A 10,743-nucleotide genomic window follows, 5' to 3' on the forward strand; every position below is an offset into this window, starting at 1 on the left:
AATTTAGAGTCTCCAGTTAACCTAACATGCATGTTTTTGGAATGTGGGAGGAAACCGGAGTACCCGAGGAAAACCATGGGTTTTATTTTAGGATGTGCAGCAAAGCCTGTTTTCAAGTGTCACGTGTGTTGGTCATAGACAGGTCGTAAGGACACATTAAAACGCACGGGGAGAACATGCAAACTCCACAGAGATGCCCAAGCAGAGATTCAAACCCAGGTCTTCCCAATCTCCTGACAGTGTGGCCAACATACTAACCACTCGGCCACCGTGCGTTGTAGTTCGCCATTTGTAGTATAGTCGTCCCTCGTTTATCGCGGTTATTTGGTTCCAGAACTGACTGCGATAAGTGAATTTCCACAAAGTAGGATTCAATATTAATTAACTGAATATTGAATTAATTAATATTCACTTATTAATTAAGTGAGTAATTAATAAGTACTCAACTGAACATTGGGAAATGCTGAAAAATGAAATAAATACATTGATGAATAACATACACTATTTATGTATTTTTTAGAATGTTTAATTTAAGTTAATGAACAAAACAAAATCATTAATTAAACATACAGTATATCTTTTCAATACAGCTTCGTTTGTGCAGGTGTACCTAATGAAGGGTCCAGTGGCCTCTTTTGCACACTGATCCAACAATAGAGAGCCGTATTCCAAGCCGTAACAGTGGTTCCAGCATTTGTCCACGCCTGTGCCTTTCATACAAAATCCAGCAAAGGTGGAATATTGCCAAATACCCTTTCACACAAGTGGCATCCTGCCTCTGTAAGGCAGAAAATTGCAACTAACGCCTTATATTTCCAATAATATTAAAAACAACATTAACCTATAGGCTATATAGATTTGAATTAAAAATTAAAAACTGTATCCACTGTGACAGACGGCATTCCCTTCCTGTTTTTACTCCCGCTGGCCAGCAATTTGTTATTTCGAACAAGATGAGCAGCTGAGGTGCTCCTTGGTGGCATTGGCATACCCGGACAGGACGAGGGAGGCGGGCTCTCGCTCGGGGAGCGGGCTCTCCTCGTTGCTCAGGATGTGCTCCACCAGGCAGCGTGCTGCTTCCTCGATGTTTGTGTTTTCCTGTTTAAAAAAAAACAAAACACTTAAAAATAGTACTACAGTAGATAACTTGGTGGAGATTGGAAATAGAGCCTGAAAATGGAACGTGATTTGATTTTGATTGAACCTTTTTACTTTACCTCATTAGAAATAAAGTTGGTTTTAAAGGGTTGCGCGCCACTTTGTAATGTGCATTGTCGCCACATACAGGCCAGGAGTGGAACAGTGTCGGATTGCTAGTGGTAACAAAACAGGTACGTGCTTGTCAGTCATTCTTGTATTAATCGTTAATACTCAAATGAGCGCCTCTATCCAATTAACCACCAATTCTCGTATAGTTGGGCTCCAAAAGCAAATAACCACCGGGGTTTCTAATTAGTGCCAGGTCAAAAACATTTTCATTAACAGCTGTGGCTGTAGGCAACATCCTGATATCATTTTTTATTGACACCACAAGACTGCAGTAGCTGCAGTTGAAGTATCATGAGTGGTCAGCATCCAGCAGCTTTATCTCCCTCTGCATGCGCTTGAAACGTTGATACTCTGCTGCCGGTGTGAACCTGCTGTACTGTTGTTTACAATAAACTCATCAGCGCTACAACATTGTGTTGCTGTTGTGTTGTTGTGCAAAATATACTTGTTAATAAATGACCATGTGGTCAAAGAGATCTACTTTTTCCTTTCCACTATCATGCTCTCCAAATCATTATGAATGTTAAAAAATGAATGAGTTTTCAAAGCCTCTGTCCAATTAACGTCCCACCCTTGCATTTTGCTTTCTGTTTGTCACAGTACGAGCTTATTAGAACTGGGATTTACACTTTTACCTTGGCCGAAGTCTCGAACCAGCCGACGAAACCGTTCTCTCGGCAGAAGGCGTCCAGTTTGGGCTGCTGGCACGTCGCCTGGTCGGCCTTGTTGGCTAAGAGGACGACTGGAACGGGCCTGCCGTGGTTCAGCGTCACCTTCGCGTGAACAAAAGGTAACAAACAGCACTGGTGGTGAATATAACATTAGGTCACATACGGTAAGTTTGTCACCTTCTCGGTTTACGGCCTACGGCAGGTGACAGTAGGCTTTTTCCTGCAAAGAGGCGCCAGGTTTTATTTTAAGATGTGTGGCAAAGCCTGTTTTCAAGTCTCACGCGTGTTGGTCATAGACAGGTTAATGTAAGTACACATTAAAAAGTCATTTTTTAATAATAGGGGAAGTTTAATGGGAAAAAAATGTTTTTTTCTTATGTGGACATGCTGTATGGTTTATAATACAATTTAAACAAGCGTTAATACACAAAACTATCATATTGTATGATGCAAGTACAGGTGGACTTCTAACCTTGGAGTCCAGGTCGTCCTTCCACTTGAGCACGGCATCGAAGGTAGATGCACGCGTGATGTCAAAGACCACCAACGCTCCCATGGCCTCGCGGTAGTAGACACGCGTCATGTTGCCATAGCGCTCCTGTCCTAGGATGCAAGACAAAACAACAAAAGGTTGAGTGAGTACTTATTTTTTACATTTGTAAAAACTGTTAAAGGTATCATGTTATAGTAGTTTTCAACAAGACTGTCAGAGGTCCCATAATAGTGTATTGGTCAAAATCTAGCCTTGATGCCGGAATTGAGACAGTTTAAAAGTGTTTTTAGTAAGCCCTATTGGGAATGCGCTGTTTTGTGTCTGTAGCTTTAATGCCGATGAGATGTGTTTGTCCACATCTGTCTCTGACAGAGTGTGTGGCCGCAAGAAGCGCTATTGTGTACTTTAACCACTTTTTACATGTTATTATTACACTGTAACTCTGTAGCGTAATACTGTCGATTCATAACAGAATCACTACGTAACTTTAACAACAGTGATGCCGGTACACCCTTTCATGACTTGGCATTTTGCGGTGGAGCGGCAATTTTAAACCGACCATGTTGCCGTTCCCTGGAGCACGCTCAGGTTCGATGCGGCATGTCTCATGGGTCTGAGGCTCTCCGGTTTTAGGGTAAGCTTGCTCGTTGTTTCGCCTTTCATTTGGGGTTTTATGCCGGGGCTGACACAAACTCCTTGCTTTAAAAGATCCAGAGTGCGAGTACCAAATGAACCTCATGAGAAAGCATACGCTAACATGAATGAAGACACAGAAGCAATGGTTTCTAAGGCGAACGCATCAGCCCCAGTGTGGGAATATTTCGGTTTTACACGGAATGAACAAGGTGAGCGCATGAACATCGACGACCGACACGCACAGTTTTCTCAACTGGGAAAAAAAACTACCGACTGATGTGCATCGGGCAGCGCAGCCTTCGTCTCGACAGTCAACGCTTACCGAGGCGTGATGTTTGTGATGTTTCTATGAAACATTAAGAACATCAACGTGGTTGATCTCAAACGTCTTTTACTGTCAACAGCCGACAACATGCATACAGGCAACTTCTAGCTCACACAGGTACACTATACTTGAATACCATCTAGTGGTTCAAATGACAAAAATGACACCTCATGACAATTAATGAAAAAAATGGTCTAAAAAAAATGTTGATAATGTCGATTATCGACAATAATTCGTAGCAAAATTTGTTATCATGACAGGCCTACCTGTAGTTTCTTCAAATTGCAGCAGTAAGATTGGTGTCCTCTTTAGGCACAAAATCTGCGGCTACTACAAAGGCAGCCACCCTGAAGTGCTTAAATTTGATCTGCTTTGTCCTCACAATCAAACCTCCCCCTGAGTGCGTGGTGGATTAGAGCATCAGCACTGTGGCGTCCGATCTGAGTGCTGCGTGCAGGAGCACTCCTAAACAGAGCATGGTCTCTATCTACTGGTGGGATGAGGCAAGGACTTTTTAGTTGTACAGTTGTCCCTTGTTTATTGCGGTTAATTGGTTCCAAATCGGACCGCGATAAGTTCATTTCCACAAAGTAGGATTCAATATTAATAAATGGAATATTTGCATAGTTAGAGCAGACGAAACCTGATCATGGCTTTCTAAATACAATTTAAAAAGAGCCATGTAGACATGAAATAACACCCCTAGAGTCACCTTTACACTGCTATAATTCTTTGTTTACAACACATTGCTCAACTGTAATGCACAGGCTGCGGGATCACTGCAGGAACACGAGACATACTGCAGCATGCTACCGAGCTAACTAGTTAGCCTCCAATTTATTTATTCTACACTTAAAGGAAAACTGCCCTTTTTTGGAATTTTGCCCATCAGTCCTTATGTTAAACATGACCACGCGTCTTTCCCTTTTCTGTGCGTTCTAAAGAGAGAAAAACAGCTAGCATGTGGGAGCTAACAATGCACTTAACAGGACACACCTATTTTGACTATCCATCCATCCATTTTCTCTGCCGCTTATCCTAATTAGGGTTGCGGGGGTATGCTGGAGCCTATCCCAGCTGACTTCAGGCAAGTCTCGGGGTACACCCAGGACTGGTCGCCAGCCTATTTTGTCTATGAACCCCTCAAAAAATCCTCCAAAAACTCAACAATGTTCTATGTACATAACTGATCTGTATATAAACCAAGCTACTGCAACATTGTTATGGTAGCACATAACACAAACAACTGTTTTTCCAGCGTACTGAAGCAGCGCCTCACGCCACTATCGAGAGGTAACGGGCCCACTCCAAAACAATGCGATAGCACACCAATCTGTACTGACTGGGAAACAAGAACAAGCATATAATCAGCCACAAACAGACAGCCAAATTGTCTGTAAAGTATTAGCCCACATTCCATGTTTTGTTTGTACACGGCTAGATGGACTGTGGATGTAGCTGTGATATCAAGCGCTATGTGCTCCATGTATCACAATGGATATCATGGAGACTTACTTGATGTACAGCAGTTGTTCGTCTGGTCCAGCTGGCCTGGGGAAGAACGTCGAAGGAGGAAGGAGGTTTTTCCTTCATGACATCATGAAAAACCGCAACTTTAACAGCGAGTGTGTGATCGCCTCTTCCAGGGAGATGGTAGATGGTGCTCATAAACGGGCTCTCGGGACACTTATTTCTGGTAGAAGCATGAACTGATGGGGGCTGCTCGCATGAGAGGCGAAACGTCTTCTAAGACAACCTGAACAGCCCAGTTGCGATCGATTCAATGCCCAGAGAGTACAATGACCTGGATGAATGAGAATATTCACAGGTATTGCAGTGGGAACGTCTTTAAAAAGTGAAGTTTGCATAATAATGTGTTGAAGATGCTGTACGATGGTGACAGTTTGACTCTGTAACAGATTAATTCATTCGCTGTCCATGAAATCATACATAGGATGTCTTCCTCTTTAAGAAGTTCCACTGTGTTAGTTTGTATGTTTTGGTTCCATGGTGGCCATCATGTGACCGATGTTATCCACATGGGAGTCGCCTGCGTCGTCGACATTCCACAACCAGGCAACAAATGACTTGGACGGACCATGCAACACACACACACACATGCACAAAATCATTACAAATAAGTAATTTCAACTCTCCGTAGTGTCCGTTTTGCTTCCCTGCACTATCATGCCACGAAAGATTAAAGCATCACAATTAAATCAATAAAATTAATTTAAAAAAATAAAGTTACTACAGAAGGAAACAGGGAGAACACACACATTCACCTGCTATGTCCCACAGCTGAAGACGGATAACGGTGTCCTGGTCCCACTGGAGCACCTTGAGGGCAAAGTCCACGCCGATTGTGGCTCGGTAGTGCTGCGAGAAGATGTGGTGGACGTAGCGCTTAATGATGGACGTCTTGCCCACCCCCAAGTCGCCGATGACCAACACTTTGAATAGGAGCTCTTGCTGCATGGCTCCAAGAAGAAGACGGTGGGACTACTGTTTCTAATAAGACATAAGACAACTTTAGTCACAACTTTTTCAGTGCTGGAAAACCAAAGTTATTTGTTAGTTAAAAAACGAGTGACCTCTCTGTGGACCTCCCACTCCCACGCGACTCTCAGCTGGGAGCTGCCGGTGCATTCAAGTGTTCGGCTGGAAGCGTGGGATTTCGGAGTGCTGAGTCAAAACAGGAAAAGCACAAACACGTACAATGACTTGTGTTCCTCCTTATGGTGAAGCCTCCTTTTAACTCCCGTTAAGTTGATTTTACGATGTTCGAGTTTTTATGGATTGGACTAGTTGACGAGCTCTGAGTAAAGAAACGGGAAGCTCGGACGGTCTTGAAGGCGTCAAGCTGCTGGTTTTTGCTTCTGCGTGTCTTGTGTGTACATTACGGTAACATGGTGCTGATGAGGGCGAGGGGGGCGGTGGGGGTTGATGTGTGATACCGTTGTGTTGTCCTGCTGCCATTTCATCGGAAATATCAACAACAAAATAAGCGCCGCAGCGTCTCGTTTAAGAACGACGACGGTTAATGCATGGTTTCAATGACGTCGATGATCGTTTTGTTTTTACAGTGCACAGCTGGTAAACAACATGCTTTCCTTGTAGATTTTGAAGGCATCATCGTCGACATGGGGCTTGCTTTTGACACATATTGAGCCATCGTTTTGAAAGGTAAGTCACCAGTTACCATTTTTTTGTTGTCATCATGATTCCTATCAATACTATTTGTTGGCTTTCTGGGCCTAATGACTGCATTCGTATTATATCTTAGCTGTCTCTTCAAAGGGCTCTTAAGTAATATGATGAGGGCCTAAATGTATGATGTTAGCAAGGATGTTGTTTAAATGACACTTTCTCTCCTGATCCAGGAATTATCTTATGTGTGTTGAGAATGCGAGCATTGATTTTAATACAATTCACATCATACACCTGTTTTGTATGGATATACCACATTTACAAAAAAAATCAAACCGTATATGAATTGGTTGGCAGGTCGTTAAAACAAAGTGCTGCACAAACGTAAATTATTAATATTTTGCATCAAAATTTATTTGAAATGTTTGTTTTTTTATGTATTGGCACCGTCAATGTCATGCTCCGTTCTGTCGCCCTTCTTTTCTGCCGTAACGCACGTGACGTCTTGAATTGACCATGTTTGGTTCTTCCGAGGGCGGAGCCACATTCCGTACCTGATTGCTTTCAGCGATCCACCTGCTGTCTAAACATGCAAGAGAGTTACGGCAGAAATGCTGGCAGGAAAGGCGACGAGAAGGTGACAGTAAATGCTCCAATTAAAGCTCTCTTAGTTGCCAGGTGTGTCGTGGAACAAAGCAAATTGCGCATTGGGGCGGCAATAAGTTGATACCTGAACTGTCTCGATGGCCAGTGGGGTGGCCGGAGGTTGACCAATCGTGGCCACGGCCACCATGTAGATCGGCCACAACAAATAACCGTCAGGGTCTCTGATGAATGCCTGTCAAAAACCATTGGCATTAACAGCTGTGGCTGTAGGCAACCTCCTGATGTATGTTTTTTAACTCTATGTCAGTCTTTTATCTCCCTCTGCATGCACTTTAAAATGGTTCCACGCCACTGTCGGTATGAAACTCGTGTGTTACACGTAGTTTACAATGGACTCATCAGCGCTATTAATGCTGGCTCAGCAATTTGTTGCGTAGCGCCATTACAACATTGGTTGTTGCTGCCTGGTTGTGCGAATATGTTTGTCAATAGATGACCATGTGATCAAAGAGAGCTATGTTTTTCTTTCCACTTTCTCGTGCAGTTCAAATCATCGTTAAAGATGGGAAAAAAAGAACTTGTTCCACATAAAGAGTGTTCACATTTCAGAATAAATCACCGGTCCAGCATTTATGCTGTTCTTAAAATGTGTTCATTCCCACTCTCCACCCCCTCCAACAGAACTGACATGGACACGATATGGCTTTATCAGTTTCGTCTCATTGTCATCGGGGACTCCACGGTGGGCAAGTCGTGTTTGATTCGCAGGTTCACCGAGGGCCACTTCGCCCACGTGTCAGACCCCACTGTCGGGGTGGACTTCTTCTCCCGCCTGCTGGAGATCGAGCCGGGCAAAAGGATCAAACTCCAGATCTGGGACACTGCTGGCCAGGAGCGGTTCAGGTGGGTATAACACGCTGTGGAAGCTTCCAGGTTGGACTGTTATCAGGTCATTTGTGGAATTCATACACCCGAGTTACATTCACACTTCCTGTATTCCAAATGTAATCTTTTGCCAATTTTAAATACCAAGTTTGAATACCACAACAAGTTTTTGATGTCTGACTTTTATTTTATATTATATTTTAGCAGAAAATTTTGGTTGTACTCTGAAATATGTTTTAGTTTTGAGATATTCCACTAAAGTTAGCTTTTGACATGTTGCTGCAGGAACAAATGATCAAGGGGAGTCCCACAAGCTTCAATTCTAAGCCCACTTTTGTTCATTTCATATGAGACTATAGTCCTTTAGTGGAAAAACCATCAGCATGTTCTTTGGCCTCCTCCAGGTCCATCACCAGAGCGTACTACCGCAACTCGGTGGGGGGGCTCCTGCTCTTCGACATCACCAACCGCCGCTCCTTCCAGAACGTGCACAACTGGCTGGAGGAGGCGCAGAGTCATGTCCAGCCGCACGGCATTGTCTTCCTGCTGGTCGGCCACAAGTGTGACCTGGAGGCTCAGCGCCAGGTGAGCCGGCAGGAGGCCGAGAAGCTGGCGGGCGCCTACGGCATGCACTACGTTGAGACGTCGGCACGAGACGCCATCAACGTGGAGAAGGTTTGTTGGACAAGTTAATGCCTGCCTTTACTCAGTTGACTTTATGATGGGTTTTTTTTTGTCTGCTGAAGGCGTTCATGGATCTGACGAGGGAGATTTTTGAGCTGGTGCGGAGCGGCGACATCAAGATCCAGGACGGCTGGGAGGGCGTCAAGAGCGGATTCGTACCCAACATCGTCCATTCGTCAGAGGAGGTGACCAAGGGTGGACGGCAATGCCTCTGCTGAACTGTATGTCTCATTTCTTTGGACTCCATCTTTGGGAGAGCTGCCTCGCAGTCGACAGTACTTGTTTGACATCTCTTGTTCTTCAAATATGCCCATTTTGCAGTAATACGCTTTACTTCTCATGTGCTGCTCGGTCATACTACATTTCTAAGCACAAGAAGCCTTCATTCATCTCCACATTTGGTTTCCTGCTTTTTTTAGGGGTCTTTCTTCACATGCACTCCAGTGAACAAATGTTGGAATGACTATTTACAACTACTGTAATATAAAATCAGTGAGCCACTACATATAACGATATGTAGTCAGAATGAGGCGGCACTTTCACTAACTGCACAATAACATCCAAGTGGCTTGACTATGAAAGAGCATTGAAGTCACACTGATGACAAAAGAAATAGGACAATACAACAAAAATGTTGCGAAATTACAAGAATAAAGTGGTAATATTCTAGAAAAAAAAAGTAGAAAACTTGTCAAGAGTAAAGGCGTAATAGTACAAATGGTACAATTTTTAAAAAGTTGCAATTTTAGAAGAAAATCATGGTACAAGGAGAAAAATATGTAATTTTTACAAGAATTTATGTAAAGTTTGACAGGAAAACACAGGTTTTTTGTGTTTTGACACGAAAAACACAGTGCTCTTTCATGAAAAATCTGTTTTGGAAAATGTATTACAAAAACAAAAATCATATTAAGAGAAACAAGTCAGAATGATACAAAAAAAAGCATTAAATATGGGAAACAAGTCTTAATTTTACAAGAAGAAAGTCATAACATGGCAAGAAAAAAACAACTACAAGGAAAAAAAAGTAATTTTACATAAATCAGGTCATAATATTACAAAATAAGTGTCAATGTTAATGACATTCAAAAAATGTAATATTACAAGAAATAAAAACAAGAACTGAAAACTTTCACTTTAATGAGAAAGTTATGCATTTTACAAGAAATGAATTTATAAAATGTGCAATGCTCTGCAAATAAAATATTACAAGAAAAACGATGTAATTTTTTAAAACAAGTTGTATTTTTTACATTTTTTACATGAAAAAACGTCCCTGAAAAAAATGTTCTGTCTCATGAGACGAAAGTTGAGATAAAAATCTTAATTTTATGAGGAAAAAAAACACGAAAACGTTTTTTTCTCGTAATATTACAACTTTATTCTCGCAATTGACTATTATTCTCCTCGGTGTGGCCCATACAAACAGGCTTTTGCAACAGTCATGAAAGTCAAAACGGGACATTTGTTTGTTTGTGATGAACTGGAAATAATGCATAATTTTGACCGAATTGTGGTTATTTTCTTTAGTTTTATTTAAGGTGAAAGAATCTCTTTCGAGTGCCTTGTGGAGGAAGGAAGTTTTTGTGTACAGTAAACTTGGTTTAGGTAGCTTAGGTAGTGGGGGTGGACATTATACTAATTAACTTTAAAAGTCTTATTGTAAGTGAAATGTATTTATGCTTGAATAAAAGTTGAACCCTCAATCTTTCCCCACAAATTAAACGTTCCAATGTACTTGTAAATTACAAGTTCTTACTCGTCAATTAAACAATTACTGAATACAGGTGGAAGGCGACACCTTGTGGTTACATGAAGTAACGACAGCAATCTGGACCGTGTACTGTTTGAGGAATTACAACCACGACATGAATTCTCAATTGGCGTGAGCACACACACAATCAGCTATAGTTGCTTTGTATGATTAATATAAGCTTATATTATTTCAAAACGTACTTTAAGTAATATGACTGTTAGTTAAGTCGCACATCTCGCGATAACACATGGGTAATCGTGGAGCTTCT

At 42.0% G+C, this 10,743-nt stretch overlaps 2 protein-coding genes across 4 annotated transcripts; one reads left to right on the top strand and one right to left on the bottom strand.

Moving 5' to 3' along the window:
• Nucleotides 1–580: 580 nt before the first annotated feature.
• On the bottom strand, nucleotides 581–6,084 carry rab38c (RAB38c, member of RAS oncogene family). Its single transcript, XM_054754521.1, has 5 exons — nucleotides 5,989–6,084; nucleotides 5,680–5,899; nucleotides 2,413–2,543; nucleotides 1,905–2,042; nucleotides 581–1,098 (listed from the first exon to the last, which is right to left on the bottom strand). The coding sequence occupies exons 2-5, from the start codon at nucleotides 5,870–5,872 to the stop codon at nucleotides 940–942; spliced, it is 621 nt and encodes a 206-aa protein (XP_054610496.1). The 5' UTR covers nucleotides 5,873–5,899; nucleotides 5,989–6,084; the 3' UTR covers nucleotides 581–939.
• LOC129168819 (ras-related protein Rab-39B-like) lies at nucleotides 1,880–10,737 on the top strand. Of its 3 annotated transcripts, XM_054754519.1 has the most exons (6): nucleotides 1,880–2,059; nucleotides 2,400–2,575; nucleotides 6,515–6,580; nucleotides 7,832–8,053; nucleotides 8,440–8,710; nucleotides 8,782–10,737. In XM_054754519.1, the coding sequence occupies exons 4-6, from the start codon at nucleotides 7,839–7,841 to the stop codon at nucleotides 8,935–8,937; spliced, it is 642 nt and encodes a 213-aa protein (XP_054610494.1). In that variant the 5' UTR covers nucleotides 1,880–2,059; nucleotides 2,400–2,575; nucleotides 6,515–6,580; nucleotides 7,832–7,838; the 3' UTR covers nucleotides 8,938–10,737. The 3 variants fall into 3 exon arrangements, with proteins under 3 accessions (XP_054610494.1, XP_054610493.1, XP_054610495.1); XM_054754518.1 differs by lacking the exon at nucleotides 2,400–2,575 and having other exon boundaries at nucleotides 1,937–2,059; XM_054754520.1 differs by lacking the exons at nucleotides 1,880–2,059; nucleotides 2,400–2,575 and adding an exon at nucleotides 6,266–6,284.
• The last annotated feature ends 6 nt before the right edge of the window (nucleotides 10,738–10,743 follow it).

Source organism: Dunckerocampus dactyliophorus, chromosome 16 (genome assembly GCF_027744805.1).
Source record: "Dunckerocampus dactyliophorus isolate RoL2022-P2 chromosome 16, RoL_Ddac_1.1, whole genome shotgun sequence".
Lineage (NCBI taxonomy): Eukaryota > Metazoa > Chordata > Actinopteri > Syngnathiformes > Syngnathidae > Dunckerocampus > Dunckerocampus dactyliophorus.